General features: G+C 36.7%; 2 protein-coding genes across 2 annotated transcripts; one reads left to right on the top strand and one right to left on the bottom strand.

The window, feature by feature from the left end:
- Positions 1-10,880: 10,880 nt before the first annotated feature.
- LOC136821453 (large ribosomal subunit protein uL3-like) lies at positions 10,881-14,475 on the bottom strand. Its single transcript, XM_067077686.1, has 6 exons — positions 14,389-14,475; positions 13,883-14,244; positions 13,400-13,722; positions 12,850-13,112; positions 12,020-12,115; positions 10,881-11,076 (listed from the first exon to the last, which is right to left on the bottom strand). Exons 1-6 carry the CDS (start codon positions 14,389-14,391, stop codon positions 10,915-10,917), a joined length of 1,209 nt encoding a protein of 402 aa, XP_066933787.1. The 5' UTR covers positions 14,392-14,475; the 3' UTR covers positions 10,881-10,914.
- Positions 14,476-14,712: 237 nt separating this feature from the next.
- LOC136821461 (26S proteasome non-ATPase regulatory subunit 11A-like) lies at positions 14,713-16,215 on the top strand. Its single transcript, XM_067077696.1, has one exon. It carries the CDS (start codon positions 14,735-14,737, stop codon positions 15,989-15,991), a length of 1,257 nt encoding a protein of 418 aa, XP_066933797.1. The 5' UTR covers positions 14,713-14,734; the 3' UTR covers positions 15,992-16,215.
- The last annotated feature ends 858 nt before the right edge of the window (positions 16,216-17,073 follow it).

Here is a 17,073-nt window from a genome sequence, read left to right on the forward strand (position 1 = left end):
CGGGGCCTAGGCCAAAGGTAGCCCAACCCACCTGAGTTGTTTTATACTCAGAAGTGGCCGATAAAGCGGAACTTGTTTGGCTTGTGCTGGCTATCAAGTATCAACTTGGACAAAAGACCAAAGACCGCATAGCTTAAACACACCAGGTTAGCCCTGGACTATTGAGGTATTACTTTACTTTTTGCTTCTTTCCGTCCAACGCTTCATTCAATCTCACGTCTCAATACAAGGGTCCTGTGGCTGGTCACCCAGGCATTTAGCCAAATCCTGAGGAGCAGCTGCACATGACAGTGAATGGTTTCCCATGTGCAGCTGATCAGGTATCTTTTATCCTGAATTATCTGCTTTTTTTTTGTTCGTCCAACTAATTTGTTCAACTAGTTCTCCTGTTGGCAATGTAATTTTAATGAATCACTGAGTTAAGTACCTACCCAGTCTCTGGTTTGGTGCTGTTTGTTTGCAGCCATGCCGACTCAACAAAACTCTCAAAACACCATGAGGAATGTTGTATCGGTTGAACTCATCAATAGTTGGAAGCAAGTTCTTGCTGAACTAGCGGAAGAGGCCAGCAACAAAACAATTAGAAATTGCATCAGACTCTACAATCCAGAAAAGCCAACCAAAGATAACGTAAAAACGCTGAAATTGTGTTGAAAGGATCCTATTATGGAGACATTGAATTTCCTGTCAAAAAAGGCTAACTTTATGAACAAAGATGAAGCCATTGAAAAATTATGTGTGGTTATACAAAGCTATTTTCCAGATATATGCCAAATATGCAACCAGTCATACAGAGTAAAAATACATGACAGTTCACTCCTAAAATGCGGCTCCTGTGGGCAAGAAGTCCATCGACCGTGTTACCTAAATCTGTTAAAGAACATGAATTTTATTGATCAAGATGAGGAATTGAGAGACTTGGTATACCAAGTTCCTGGCATGTTTTATCTTTGCCAACATTGTCAGGAAAACACAATCAACTTTCCACACAATACATATAAAGCTGCCAATGCTAATGTCAACAATGTCAACATTAACTCTACCCACACACCTACACAAATAACCACAACGACTAACACTACAATCGTTACTGACTCTCCAGAACAAACACCAACACCCTCACCTGCCAAAAGTGATACTGATCTCTCATCAGACACCTCAATACCCCCTCTACAAAGACGATCAAGAACTCTTCCACCAATCCCACTTACACCAAACGTTATTCTAGACAATAAAAATGAAGAAGCAAAAAAAAACCTTGATGATGTTAATCATTAGGGAGAACAGATTTCATGAAGAAAAGATTTCTAAGAGAGATTGAGAACAACACAAAGCTCACATCTGCAACATCCCAGCCCTCTGAAGAATCAAAAGATCTCAACAAGACCAACAACAATACACCTCCAACCTGTCGATTCTATATGAAAGTAAAATGTAAGCATGGTATTCGCGGTAAAAACTGCCAGTACACCCATCCTAAAGCCTGTCCAAAACTCATGAAATACGGAAACAAAGGTCCAAGAGGATGTAATGCTGGAACTAACTGTGCACAATTTCACCCCAGAATGTGCTCTTCCTCAATTAAAAGTGGTACATGCTTCAATACCCACTGGTCAAAGGGACCAGATCCATGTCAAAGAAATCAGATCTTCCAACAAAGAACCACAGAGAAACTAACGATTCATTGGATTTTCTCAAAATACTGGACAACTTTCGCCTGCAAATGATCTCATTCATCAATGAAAGTCTCAAACCACCACCACAAACTCACCCTACTCAAGAAGTTTCCAAGCTGGTAAATCAACAACGATACCAAACCCAAGCCACAATTCCACCACCACTTCACTTGGGGAATCTGAACTTCAACCAATCAAACCAACTATCCAATCCAAACTTCAAGATGATGCAACATTGAGAAACTTCATGTTTTTAAACATCCAAGGTCTTTGCCCTCAGACCAAACAGTCCTCAGTACCATATCTGAGGGAAATTTGAGGTCAGAGAATCACATTTTTCTAGGACTGACAGAAACATGGCTATCCAAAGGTCATAACGAGGCGGAGCTAGAAATTGACAGATATAAGCTATTTCGAAAAGACAGAAATAGAAAGAAATCTAGATATGGCAGATACAGCGGCGGAGTGGCTTTCTATTTACAGGATGATATTGCTCCTCTTTTCGAACCACTATTGGAATTATCCAATGGGGTAAATGAAGCTCTCCTTCTATACTCTAAGCAACTTTATGTTATTCTTGGAATACTTTACAGACAACCGACCAACAAAATTCACAAATCAGATGGTCCTGAGTTCATTCAAATGCTCGCTTCAATAACTTCAAAGATTGATACTATTAGAGACTGCACCCCAGACATTTATATTTGTGGAGACTTCAATATTCCACACACATTGATCAACGATACATACACACAAACAAAAAGCTGTGACAATCAGCTTATATATATTTTAACAGATTTTATGATGCACCTAAACTTAAATCAGACAATTCATAAACCAACACATAAAGACGGAAATATTTTAGACTTTTTACTAACAAACAATCCAGATATGGTTTTCGACTACCAAGTCACTCCTACCATTCATTCAGATCACCATATGGTCCAAGTTGCAACCCATATGACTTTCGACAAAACTTGTAAAAATTTTACCAAGAAAACCTCACACAACGAATTTGACAATTTTAATTTTCACAGTCACAAAATTAATTGGGAAAGTATTAAAAAAGATTTACTAAATATTGACTGGCATGCTATTTTAAACCCCATTTCAGACCAAGACGAACAATATGATACTTTTCTTGATAAATGCATAAACGTTATCACTGAAAATCAAGTCCCTTCAAGAATGTCAAAGAAATCAACAAAAACCATTATACCCAGAGATAGAAGAGTGCTGATGCGAAAACGCCTAAAGCTTAAGAAAAGGAAATCAACTCAAAAGATTCACCAAAAACTTATCGATATTGAACTTAAACTTCAAGAATCATACTCCAATGAAAGAGAAAGAACTAAGAAACAAATGTTACTTCAAAAATAAAATCCAATCCAAAATATCTTTATTCGTACGCGAAACGCTTTTCAAAACACAAACCGAAGGTTGGACCATTGAAGGATCCAAAAACCAATCAACTGACAAATGACAGTCTAAAAATGGCAAACATTCTACAAGATCAATATACCTCTGTTTTTATGGAACCACTACCCAACTATAACTTGCCAGAAATCACCGAAAATCAACCAAATCTAAGTGATATCGACTTCTCAGAACAAAATATTATAGAGGAGATCGACACTTTATCCTCCAATGCTGCTGCAGGACCAGACGGCTTCCCTGCAATTTTCTTAAAACAAGTCAAGTCACAGATTGCAGCCCCTCTCTCTCTAATCTGGAGAAATATACTTGACAAAGGCTACACACCTCAACTTTTGAAAACCAGTTTCATCACACCCATCTTTTAAAAAGGCAACCAAGGCCTACCTGAAAACTATCGACCTGTAGCATTAACTTCGCATGTAACAAAGATCTTCGAGAAGATTGTCAGAAAACGGCTACAAAATCATCTAGAAGAAAACGACCTCTTTAACAATAATCAACATGGATTCAGGTCTGGAAGATCATGTCTTAGCCAAATTCTTTCGCACACAGAACGACTCATCCATCACATTGAAAATTGACGTTATTTACCTTGATTTCAGCAAGGCATTTGACCGTGTAGATCATACAATCTTACTCCATAAAATCGAGAGAAATGGTATAACTGGCAAATTACTGCAATGGATCAGATCCTTCCTTACCGGTAGGACCCAACAAGTGTCTGTTGACTACATCCTCTCCAAAAAAGCAGAAGTCACTTCTGGCGTCCCCCAAGGATCAGTTCTTGGTCCACTTCTCTTCCTGATAATGATCCAAGATATTGACACTAACATCCTACATTCATTTCTATCTTCATTTGCCGACGATACACGTTTAATGAAGGAGATCTCTAATAACACTGATGTTCAATTTCTACAAAACGACCTTGATGTGGTGTATCAATGGACATCATTAAACAACATGCAGCTCAATGGCTTGAAATTTGAACATCTTAAATACGGAAAAAATGAAGAACTGGAAGAACACTCAAGTTACCTCTCAGACACTGGCTCTCCTATCGAAACCAAGATGGACGTGAAGGATTTAGGAGTCACTCTGGATGTTAACATGACATACAGCAAACACATCACAAACCAGATTGAGAAAGTCAAAAGTATCATTGCTTGGATCCATCGAACGTTCAAAACAAGAGATTGTCAAGTAATGCTAACTCTTTGTAAGTCACTGGTACTACCACACATTGACTATTGCTCCCGGCTGTGGTCACCTTCAAAAAGATATCTGATCCAACAACTGGAATCACTTCAAAAATCTTACCTGAATGGAATCCCTACACTTCAACATCTCAACTATTGGGAGAAGCTCAAAGAACTTAAACTATACAGCCTGGAGCGGCGCAGAGAAAGATACAGGATTATCTACACCTGGAGCATCCTAGAACAGCTTGTACCAAATTTTAACTATGCTGAACACAAAGGTGGCATCTTCAGTTACGATAACCAGAGACTGGGTAGAAAATGTTATCTAAAAGAGGTGAACATAAGGCAAAAAAACATATGGAGAGACTCCCTGATAGAAGAAGGTCCCAGACTATTTAATGTCCTCCCACAATCCATCCGTAACCTCAAAAACTGCTCCAAAACTAATTTTAAACATCAATTGGACCTTTTTCTCAATTCACTACCGGAAGAGCCACTGCTACCGAATTACTTTCCTCTTAGGAGAGCTGATTCAAATAGCATCAAAGTCATTGTCCATCATCGGATTTCTCAAATTGGATGATTGTTGAGACGAACAAAGAAGCCTTCAAAAAAGTAAAGTATCTAAGTAGAAAAACCTCCTGGTTATTATTTAATTATAGTTCGATCGCAGTTCGATGAATACGATTGAGGTTCAATCAGTTCGATTAAGATTGATGAAGTTCGATTGGTTCAATTAAATGGATTTATACCTTGCAGCAGAATTTTTTATTTATATTCCGAGGGCGTATTGGCGGCTGCCCACGGGCCATCCTATATCTATCCCATCGGATGGGACAAGCTGGAGCTTTTACAGGCTCTTTGCTCGTTAATTTGTAAAAAAAAGATTTTAATTTTTATTACTTTTTTTAAAGAAAGTGTCATCTCTATTATTTCAAATGAGCAATAATAGTGAAAGCATACAGTGCCTGTGTTTTGATTAAACAACCTCGTAATTTTATTCTGAAAGGTAAAGAAAAGTAGAATCAATCCGACACAATCATCGAACCACATCAAACTTTCATTGAACCACATCGAACTTTCATTGAACCACATCGAACTTTCATCGAACCACATCGAACTTTCATCAAACCACATCGAACTTAGATCGCACTCATCAAACATCAATCGAACTTCATCGAACAAAGAACACTCCTCGAACTAAATCGAACTTATCAAAAAATTTTTGTAAAGTTCGATAGCTGTTCGATTTTGTTCGATAAAGTTCGATGGTTCGATAACGAAAATCGGTTCGATGGGGTTCGGTTGGACACCGCCTGGATGCTGGAAAACCATTAAAAGTTTGACTTTGTTTTGAACAGCAGCAGAACATGATTTGAAAACAACCGACCATTTAGTCCTAGACAAAACAATTAAAAGAGCGAAATGATATTCACACACTAAACAAACTTATTCCCTCCAAAATAACTAAACCTTTATACAAATCACGATCAGAGACTAAAATAAAAAAAAGAGAGCTTTCAACTCAATGTAAGAATGGAGGTAATGTGATCGAATGCCGACTACAACGGCTACCATTTTTAAACGAAAAGTAAGCGTGCGCTTCACGAAGTTCGCTTGCTCCACAACTTAGTTTATGTGCGATATCCTACTTCAAATTAGCCTACCTTAAAGTTAAAGGCAAGGGAAGAAATTTTCGCGAGAAGAAATTTTCGCGGAATTTAATTTCGCGAATCAGAATTTCAAAATGGCAAATTTCGCGGAATTTAATTTCGCGAATGAGCCAATTTTAAAAGTTTCACAGAATTTAATTCCGCGATTGAGAAGAATTTATCAACTTAGATTAACTTTTAAGCATCACGGAGTTGTTTATATTTGTTTATATTTTATAAAAAATACACGTTATAATGCTTAAAAATCAATTGTGTCCATCTTTTTTGGTAATACCTGGTCAAAAACAACAAAATAAAAGAAGAAGAAAAAAAATCGAATTTCGCGGAATTTAATTTCGCGATTTAACAATTTTGGTGTGTTTCGCGGAATTTAATTTCGCGAATTACGCCCAAATAATTCGCGAAATTAAATTCCGCGAAAATTCGATTTTTTTTCTTCTTCTTTTATTTTGTTGTTTTTGACCAGGTTTTAGCCGAAAATCGATAAAAACCTCGATTTCTGACGAAATATAACAGAGTTCAGACAGACCTTCGAAAATAAAATCCCCTAAGTTTCCCTGAATTTTAATCAATTTTCAAATTCAATTCAAAGGTTTTTTCCCTGAGAAATTCCTCATTTTAATTTAGCTATTTTTTCCCTGAGTATCAAGCAAACCATAAAATCTAAGCAGAGTCAAAAGCGATGTATCTTTAAACAAAAGGCACACAAATCAAATGGTAAACCTAAGGTAAAATATAAAGTTTTGTTGTTAGCAAAAATCTAAATGAATAAAGAAGAAACTTTAAAAATCTTAAATTCATTCTTCAAAAAATAAGATTCCCTGAGTTTCCCTGAGCAGACTGGGAAAAAAAATTTTTCCCTGGGTTTCCCTGATTTTTCTGAAAAATTATCATATTTCCAGGTTTTCCAGGTTTTCCAGGGTCCGTCTGAACCCTGAATAAATAGTTTTTTCAAAAGGCACGAACTTTTTTTTAAAAGGCACGATCACGAACTTTTTTTCGAAAGACACGAGCTTTTTTCTCAAAGGCACGAACTTTTTTTCGAAAGGCACGAACTTTTTTTCGAAAGACACGAAGGGCACGAAGGCACGAATAAACCATATTTTTAGGCAGTTTTTTATGGCGCGCCAAAGCGGAAATAAATACTATACTATCTTTCATTTCGCGACACTATCTTTCATTTCGCGGCACTATCTTTCATTTCGCGAAACTATCTTTCATTTCGCAGCAATCAGGGTCATAATATATTGGCACTTTTGGCTAATTTACAATTTTTCGAAAATTGAAGTTCGAGCGAGAACGTCAATTTTTAGGCCTTCAACTTGATTTCATCAAGTATTTCGATCTGGGACGTGGGAGGGATTTATGGGTTTCTAGGCTATATTTCAAGCCCTACTAGACCATTTTTGAACTTTTGGATCCTCACATCCTAAGGTCCTAAGTCTTAAGTCTAGCGTTAAAACTCAGAGTTAAAACTCTACCCTTCGAACATACTTTAGAGCACTTACAAATCGATTGTGGTTTCAAAACACCCCGGTGAATTTCCTTTTTGTGCCAAATATTTTGTCCCTGATTGAGCATTATCTTTCATTTCGCGAAACTATCTTTCAGTTCGCGACACTATTTTTCAGTTCGCGACACTATCTTTCAGTTCGCGACACTATCTTTATTAAACGACACTATCTTTTTTAAAACGATACTATCTTTCCAAAAAAACATTATCTTAATTGAAACAATACTACCTTTTTATGGAAGCCGAGAAGTGCCATCGATCGACAAAAAAATATTTAATTTCAGAAAAAAATAATTAATTTTAGAATAAAAAAATATTTAATTTTACTTTAGAAAAATGAATTTGAATTCAGAGAAAAATATTTGATTTTAGAAAATAAATTTAAATTTAGAAACAAAATATTTAATTTTAGAAAAATAAATTTAAATTGGGAAAAAAATATTTAATTTTAGTAAAACAAATTAAACTTTCAAACATTATCAATTTAGAGAAAATAATTTAATTTTACTTTAGAAAAAAGATTAAAACCTTAAAACATACCTTATCGCAATATCGGAACTACTTCTCGCGGGTTTTAATTTTAGCACTTTTCGCGGTTTGTTATGTACTATGTATGTACATTAATTTTTGTTACCGAAATCTAACGCAACCGTTACCTACCTATTTATGATACTCTACTTTTATGCAAAAAAATCAGAAAATTTTTTACCTACGTTGTTATTATGTATGGGAGAAAATATCAGCGGAAAGTGACGAAAATTTTGAAGGGGTGACGAAATTTTTCCCCAACAAAATTTATTCCCGACATTTCATCACCTGCCCAAAACTTTTTTTACCCGATTTTTTTATTCCCGACCAGAAACTTTTACTCAATTTTTCCCCCAACCAAACTTCAAATCCAAATTTTTTACACCTTTATTAACCGAGATTAGTGTTTTATTTTATAAACGTCGAATCACAAGATCAATTTTCGAGCAAATTTCATTTGGACAATTTAGTCATGTGAAAGTGACTAACTAAATTGTAAATTTAGTCGGGGAAAAGTGACGAATTTGAAATTTTGGTCGGGAGAAAGTGACGAAAATACCTGACGATTTTTTTCCCTGACGAAATAAAACTTCGACATTTTTCCCCCGATAGATAAAAGGTATTAAATATTGAGCAAATCCTGAAATACCGCATTTTTTGCGCCCTTTTTGGCCCAAACTTGCCCAAAGCAAAATAATTTTTTTTCTTCAAAGTTCGGTTCTGTCAACTTGAATTGTTTGTGGATTGACATGTATGCCCGGGGGGGAGGGGGGGCAGTCAGGCAAATTGACCGACGGGTATGTGCGGCGGTTAAGGGTATGTTTTTCAAAATATCAGAAATGCACTGTAAGGGTAGACTTTTGATAAATGCACTGTAAGGGTGGAAATTTCAGCAAATCTGGGAAAAATTGCAAATTTTTGCTCGAATATGTTGATTTTTTTTGCTTTAAAAGAGTTTAAAATTTGAGAAAATGCACTGTAAGGGTATGAATTTCACTGATTTTTTCCTGCACTGTAAGGGTGCGATTCTAAAAGCCAATTTTTTCGCCGCGCATATACCGCCGTCAGTTGGTAAACCCACTGCCCCCCCCCGGGCATGTATGTGATGTGCAAAAAAATAATCTGGTCTGAACAAAAGTCAAATCCAAAGACAAATCCAGGAAGTATGAAAACGAAAGTTGTAAGTGTGCCACCCGGGAGGAATCAGGCCAAAAAGTTTATTTTTCTTTTTTCAATTTTTTTTCAGACGGTGGACTTACTTTTGGTGTAAGCATGCACGGAATCAGGCAAAAAACGTTTTCTCTTTTTTCTCTCCCACAATAAACTTTTTTCTTAAAAATTTTTTTTTCTGAATTTCTAAATTTAATTTTTCTAACTAAAATGAAATATTTTTTTTCTAACTAAAATTAAATATTTTTTTCTCGATGGCACTCCTCGGCTTCCATAATAAAGATAGTATCTTGTGAAAAAGATAGTATTGTTTCAATTAAGATAATGTTTTTTCGGGAAAATAGTGTCGCGAACTGAAAGATAATGCTGCGAAATGAAAGATAGTATTTATTTCCGCTTTGGCGCGCCATAGTTTTTGGGCCCAAATTTGTCCAAATATTTCACATTTTGTTCCAAAAATCAGAAAATAGTAATGAGCCAATCTCGAGAAAAGTTGGTAACGAACATACGGACGTAGGTCCAAAAATCGAGTTAGAGTCGAGTGATTCCACTCACAACGGTTCACTTGATAGGAGAGAGTTATATCGGATCACCCAAAGTTACCTTCATTTTTTTATTTTTCATTTTTTTATTTTTTTATCCACGGATCGCTGATAGTCACCTTTCCGGGGGTTTTGTTGTTTGGAATTGATTAACTAACAGTTAGGTAGGGTCAGGGTTGCTAGTAACGGCTTGTCACTGTGCCGGGTGCATACTCGGCGCCTTGGGCCCCGCAGGGTTGCTAGTAACGGCTCGAATTTCAGTCAGGTTTAAAAAAGGGGTACTTTTACCCATATTATAATAACATTACCCCCGTCTTTTGCCAGTTCGGTATAATATGTAGTGTTATGAATTGTGTGGATTTGATGTGCGGCGATGGCTCAATGGATGGAGCGTTGGCTTCCGAATCGGAAGGTCTTTCTTTGGTGGTGGTTCGAATCCCGCTCGGGTCGAAAATTAGGTTGGTCGAAAGTGATGGACAGGTATGAAAACTCAGTCAGAAATGAGAAACTAAGTCTCAGAAACTCAGACAGTCAGAAAAGAGAAAGACAGGATCAGAGATAAGAAAATAAAAACATGAAGGTACTTAGGGTGATCCGATGTAACTCTTTCCCACTTGATAAGTGGACAAATCTTAAAAGCCTGAACTGAAGGGCTAGATTTGCGGCTTTTATCGAAAAGTGAAGCCTAGGTTTGGAAGGATTTCCTACCAAAGTCACGTGACTAAAACATGCAATTTCACCGGTTTGAGAGATATGAAATAGTGTTTGCCGCCTACTTTTTTAGATCTCGCGCTCCGAAAACAATCAAAATGCTAGATCCTATCCATCAGCACAAAATTTAAAAAGTCAATGCGAGAAGAATGGGCTCCCAGAGCCTCCTGTAACTCAACCATAATAGATAATAGATAAAAGCATATTACCATATACTAGGTAACTTAACTTAATCGCGCCATCCAGTCTATATGAAAAAAGCTTTAAGAAGACCCCGGGCTAAGGTAGGCATTAATCATTAAAAAATGGAAAGCCAATCAAGAGAAGTGCTCATTTTCCCTAAAAATAACGAAAGGGAAATCCCCCAAATACTAAAATCTGATTTTCAAGACCAAAGAATTTGTGGATTGAAAGAAATAACAGTGTTGATATTTTCATTTGACTGGGATTTATTATTGCACAAATTTAAGCTTCAACAGCATTTTGTTTGTCTTTCTTGAGAAGACCCATGAAGTTCTTCTTCTCTTGATCATGTTGGAAGCGACCATGACCAAATTTGGATGAGGTGTCGATGAATTTGAGTGATATCTTTTCTAAAGCCTTTCTCGAGGTTTGTGGGAGAAGTGTCTAGAAAAAAAATTTCAATTATAAGTGGAAAGGAATAGCATTACAAAAATAAAATGACATCCACGGTTTGAAATATCAGCCATGCTCATGGCAAAATTTTTTAAAATGATAAAAATCTATCCATCTATAGGTGTTACAACTACTAGCCACATGATCCGAAAACCAATGGTCAACAATGGTCAGTTGGAAAATGTGTTAACCCTATTATTATCAGGCTTTTTCGGATTTTGTATTCTCAAGGGGGGGGGGTTGTTTTCCACCAGCCTTGCATAACTTTTGATCTAGAAACGGTATGAACTTGAAATTTAGCACAAATGTTCTCTACCATAAAAGGAGTTCATAAAAGTTTGGGTTGATGACGTCATCATAAAGGTGGTGACGTCATCACAAAGTACTATTAAAATAGCAATTAAGGTTGAACGAATGGAGATTTTTCATGTCTGTTTTAAATTTCTAAAAGCCAAAAAAATATCTTTAACATATTTGCTGGTTTTTAACATACTAATAAAATCGGGGTTTAAAATCCATGCAGAAAATGAGTAAATTTTTTCAAAAAACAAGAAATTTTTTTAAATATTTTTTAAAACTTATCATTGATTCCTAAAACCTGTCAAAATTTGAAGTCAGTTGGATGCCTAGATCGAAAGATATGCTTGCTATATTTAAGATTTTGGGATTTTACAGGGTTTTAGCTGGATTTTATGATATGCCTCCACAAATAAGTTATAAAACCTGATCTGGTCGGCGTATAATTGTAAAATTTGGTATACATGCTGCTAATAGGATTATATTAAAAGTAAAAAACTTTCAGAGTGTTAATTTTCAGTGAGCTATTAGCAAAAGAGTGCCAGTCTGGTGGAAAACACCCCCTGATAAAAATATGGTTTAAGTGTTGAAGTAAAAACTGATATCATTAACATTTAGGAAAATAGATAGAAAGTACCTTTCTTAAAGTGATAACTCTCTTCTTTGGTCCCATGACACATCCCTTGATCATCAAAAAGTCTTCATTGACTTCACCGTAATGTGGGAAACCACCCTAGAAGGATAAATTCAAAATCATCATTTCTACTTTGCCAATTGAGAATACACCTTATCGGAAATTCCACAAAAACAATTGCGCTAAAATGGATCCGTTGAAATTGGGAGGTAAACATAAATGGTAGCGCGAGTAGCGATGGAATGGCTAGCAATCCATGGAGTACGTTCGCGTGGTACGGCCCAGCTTCAACACTACATTTCTGTCACGTAAATATACTAAATGAATTCTAGACCTGTATAAAATTTCCCGCGTAAAACAAGAACTCATTTGCGTATATCTGTCTTGTTTATGTTCCTAAAAATACACTGAATTTGAAAAAAGAAAACAAGCAAAACAAAGCTTTCCAGATGCTAGCAGAAGCTATTAGAAAGAGAAAAACAACAACTTTGGTGGTTCTTCAGTTGAGGAGGCTCTTTTGACATCAAAATTTTGGGTGTTTTGCTTTTTGCCTGAAAACCGCAATATCGAGCTTTGTTCACCTCCCAAAAAGTGTTGCATAGCAACAATGCGAGTAGGTGAAATTTCCGATAAGGTGTATTCAGGAAATACATAACACATATTGTGACTATTAAATTTAGAAAATAATTGTAATTTATTGGATACGAAATAACCACAATTCATCGTTAACAATGGACCAATTTAAACTACCTCGGATGGAAAAATATCAAATTCTTAGGTTTAGAAATCTCTTCTGTTCTTAACCAGGACAAAAATCAAGGTTAATTACTTACCATTGGGGTAATTGTCTTTTCAGTGAGATCATATTCTGTGGCAGCATTGTTCTTAACAACTTTGTTGTCCTTGGTGTGAACTCCACGTCCAACTCTGTAAACTTTCTTGTTTCGTTCAACACGATGATGGTAACCACATTGACCAGCACGTGGAACAGAGTATGCAACACGGGCAGGATGCCAAGCACCAATACAGGCAACTTTGCGAAGACCTTTGTGTGTTTTTCTTGGTAATTTCTTGGTACCCCATCTGTAGGTGACACCTGGAAAACAATTATTGAGAATAAGCTTCAATTTTCATGAATTACAAGCAGTTATTGAGACTACCTATCTTAAAATCACAAACACTGAATGGAAAATATCAATTGGGATTGATGCGTTGGAAAAAGTGTACAGATGACTCAAACCTAACTGCAACTGCTTTAGCCTCCAGGGAAGTTTTTGCTTTACTTCTCATGCAATCCCAAAATGTTAAAAAGTGCATTGCAATTAATTGATCAGCAATATTATCTCTCATTAACCTCCCCAATGGGGAATGCTCATATCATACCTTTGAATCCATGACCTTTGGTGATTCCAATGCAGTCTAACATCTCATCTTGACCAAATACTGATGCAACTGAAACAGTCTTTTCTAAATGTTCTTTAGCCCAATCAACTTTAGCAGCAATGTCACCACCATTGACTTGAATTTCCATGATGTGGGCTTTCTTTTGTTTCAAGCGGATCAGTTTTTGTTGAGTGTGGACTAAGACTCTGATAACTTTGCAGTATTTCTTCATCTTTTCAAGGTCACGTTCAATGCTTTTCTTTCCATTTTCATCAGACCACTTCTTACTAGATTTAGTGAAGGCCTTCCTCTTTGATGTGTACCTAACAACAAAAGACCGGAACTCATCAGATAACTCTGAGCGGAGTTTCGATGCTGAGAAATTTTGCAATTTAGTACACATTCACAAAGGGCCTAAATAAAATTTTCAAATGTAATTAGAAAAAGACCTTCCTTTGAAACAAACTTGAGAACTTTTCTTACCAGTTTTTGTAGAATCGACGTCTGCATTCTTCACTAAGATGTTCAGCCCAAACAGTAGTGAGCTGTCTCATTCCTCGTGGAGTTTCAACATAACCGACAATTCCAACAATAACAATTGGAGGAGTTTCCAAAATAGTAACAGCCTCGACAACTTCCTTTTTGTGAGTTTTTGAGCCAGCTCTGTCTACCTCTCTTACAATGTGTGTCATACCAGCTTTGAAACCAACAAATCCAGTCAAATGGCAGGGTTGTGTTTGGTCATCCTTGGGGAAGCATTTGATCTTACCATTTTGACGCTTTGATCTTTTGCGTGGCAAAAACCCAAGTGAACCATGGCGGGGAGCACGGAATTTACGGTGAGACTAGAAATAAAATAAACAGAAAATATTGTAGTCCATGTTGTTGGGTACCCTTCAAGATCAAAGCAATGAAGAATAAGTGGAAAAGATATAGGATTGTGGAAGATTAGCAAAGGTTGAGCTGTCAGAGCTCAGAATTCAACTTACCATCTTGCCGTCCTGTGCTATGAAAAAGGCTGATGAGTGTATGACTTTCACTTTTCAACTGGGTTTATATAGTAATTTGCAGAATAGGTCGAAGCAAGCTATTGTATCTCCGCCCTAAGAAACTTAAGAAAAATAATTTGATATTTTTAACAAATTTAAGGCTAGGATATGTAAATTCAGGTAAATTATGTATAAAATAATTTTTTCTTCCTATTTTTATCATATTTTTGCAAGAATTAAACCTGAATTTGGAAAAATGAGGATATTTTTTACCATATGGCGGCTATGGGCGGCTTAATGATGAAGCAAAATATATTGCCCTCAGATTCGGTTAATTTTATTCAAGATGGCGACCGTTGCTGCTGCCGATGCATTGATTTCTAATGCTCCTGACAAGGACCAAACCTTATTTTTAGAGATTATTTCCAAAGAAGTCGATGCTACAATCGAAGAAGATGTTAGAGAAAAGGAAAACGCCATTTTAAAGCTTGCATCTTTGTTTTCAAAGCAAGGAAAAGTCAAGGAGATTGGTGAGCTGATCAAACAAACAAGATCATTTTTGAAATGTATCTCTAAAGCCAAAGCAGCAAAACTCGTTCGTAGCTTACTAGATCTCTACATTGAATCGCATTCAAAAATCAACGATAACACTGCTGTTGACTTGTGCCATGAGTGTATTGAATGGGCAAAGGAAGATAAAAGAACCTTCCTTCGTCAAGCTCTCGAAGCAAGATTGGTTGCTTTGTATATTGATTCAAAGTCTTACACAGAAGCCTTGAAACTTGGATCACGCTTAGTTAGAGAGTTGAAAAAGCTAGATGACAAAGCTTTGCTTATGGAAGTGCAATTGTTTGAAAGCAGAACATATCATGCATTAAACAACATCCCAAAATCAAGAGCTGCATTAACTTCTGCACGTACAACAGCAAGTGGTATCTACTGCCCTCCCAAGTTGCAAGCTGCACTTGACTTACAATCTGGTATACTTCATGGGGAAGAGGGAGATTTTAAAACTGCCTACTCATATTTTTATGAGGCTTTTGAAGGTTATGACTCAATCGTTAACCCTGCTGCTGTTGTTGCATTGAAATACATGCTGCTGTGCAAAATCATGTTAAATTGCCCCGATGATGTTCAATCCATCATCAGTGGAAAGCTGGCCCTTCGTTATGCTGGTCAACACATTGAGGCCATGAAGGCAATTGCCACAGCAAGCCATAATCGGTCGCTGCAAGAATTTCAGGATGCACTCAACAAATTCAAAGTTGAGCTTTCAGAAGATCCAATAATTCAACGTCATTTCAATAAGCTGTATGATAACTTGTTGGAACAAAATCTTTGCAGAATTATCGAGCCATTTTCACGTGTTGAAGTTACACATATTGCCAAATTGATCAAGTTGCCTTTAGAAACTGTTGAACGTAAATTATCACAAATGATTCTTGATCAAAAATTGCTAGGAATCTTAGATCAAGGTGCTGGAATTTTGGTGATTTTTGATGAAAAGCCGACCAATAAAACCTATGAGAATACATTGGAAATTGTCAATAAAATGGGGGGAGTTGTGGATGCATTGTACAACAAAGTCAAAAAACTTTCATAAATAAACGCTTCATCACATTTTTCAAAGTTCAAGAGTTGAATTTCATTTTGAATCGTTTTTTTATCATTTTAGGATCTTTTGTCAAATTTTGAGTATTATTTAACAAACTTTGAAATCATATAACTGCCTCTATTCTTTTTCTGAACACCACTTCTATGAGAAATTGCTATGTTTTTAAGGCTAGCTTGACTAGAATACAAATTAGATTACCAGAATCCGCAAAATTAAGTTCCCGCCAAAATTTCTTTTTTCCTATATCCGCCAAATTTGAGAGAACAAATTACAAAAAAGTCTCACTAAGGGTAGGAAATTTTTGAAAATCAGAGAAAAATTTTCGAAAAAATCTCTCTAAGGGTCACTTTTTCACTAAAATTTGGTCTCTCTAAGGGTCGGTTTTCGGAGGTCCCGTCCGCACATATCCCTCATTCACCAACCCTAGTACCCCCCTCCCCCGGGCTTTAGGGAAATCTTCATTTTCGATGATCTGCTCTTAAACCTTTCTCAGTTTCTCTGTAAAAAAAGCTCTGTTTTATGGCAAACAGTCTTCTCGGTGAATCTAAGGGTGAGCACATCTGTTCAAAAAGATTCTCTTATTACACACTCATGGGATCATCCCCCCCAGGAAGATGGGGGGGGGGGAATCAGATTTTGGTGCCAGGGGGGGAGTGAAAATTTCAAGCTTGATGGGGGGAGAAAGGCGAATAGGGGGTATATTCAGTCCTCTACCTAGTGGGGGGAGTAATGGGATAAATACAGACCTTCCTGGTGTGTTTGGGCATTCAGGCTTATGAGCCTGTCTTTCTAGGGATTTTGAGAGTCTTCTTTTTGCTATAGATAGTAGCTTGCGAATTGAGGCGAGTCTGGATCATCACTTCGCAACCCTTATACAATACGGCTAGGGGGATTTCCCAATTGGGGGAGCACAAATTTTAAAGACAGGTGGGGGGAGGCTAGATGGGGGATTTTAGCTCATATTAAGGGGGACCAAAAAGCTGGAGGACGCCATGACCCTCCAGCGTTGTAACTTCATCATTGACTACACTGTTGGAATTATGTTTACAACCTCGGCATTAGGACAACAA

This window comes from Clytia hemisphaerica, unplaced genomic scaffold (genome assembly GCF_902728285.1).
Source record: "Clytia hemisphaerica strain Z4C2 unplaced genomic scaffold, Clytia hemisphaerica genome assembly, whole genome shotgun sequence".
Taxonomy (NCBI): Eukaryota; Metazoa; Cnidaria; class Hydrozoa; order Leptothecata; family Clytiidae; genus Clytia; species Clytia hemisphaerica.

Excerpts from the sequence above, each read along its gene's own strand:
- LOC136821453 (XM_067077686.1), bottom strand. Across the intron at positions 12,116-12,849 it reads AAAAGACAATTACCCCAATG|GGTGGTTTCCCACATTACGG; the intron begins GTAAGTAATTAA and ends TTATCCTTCTAG. Across the intron at positions 11,077-12,019 it reads GAGTTATCACTTTAAGAAAG|ACACTTCTCCCACAAACCTC; the intron begins GTACTTTCTATC and ends TTTTTTTTCTAG.
- LOC136821461 (XM_067077696.1), top strand. The coding sequence starts at position 14,735 with ATGGCGACCGTTGCTGCTGCCGATGCATTGATTTCTAATGCTCCTGAC.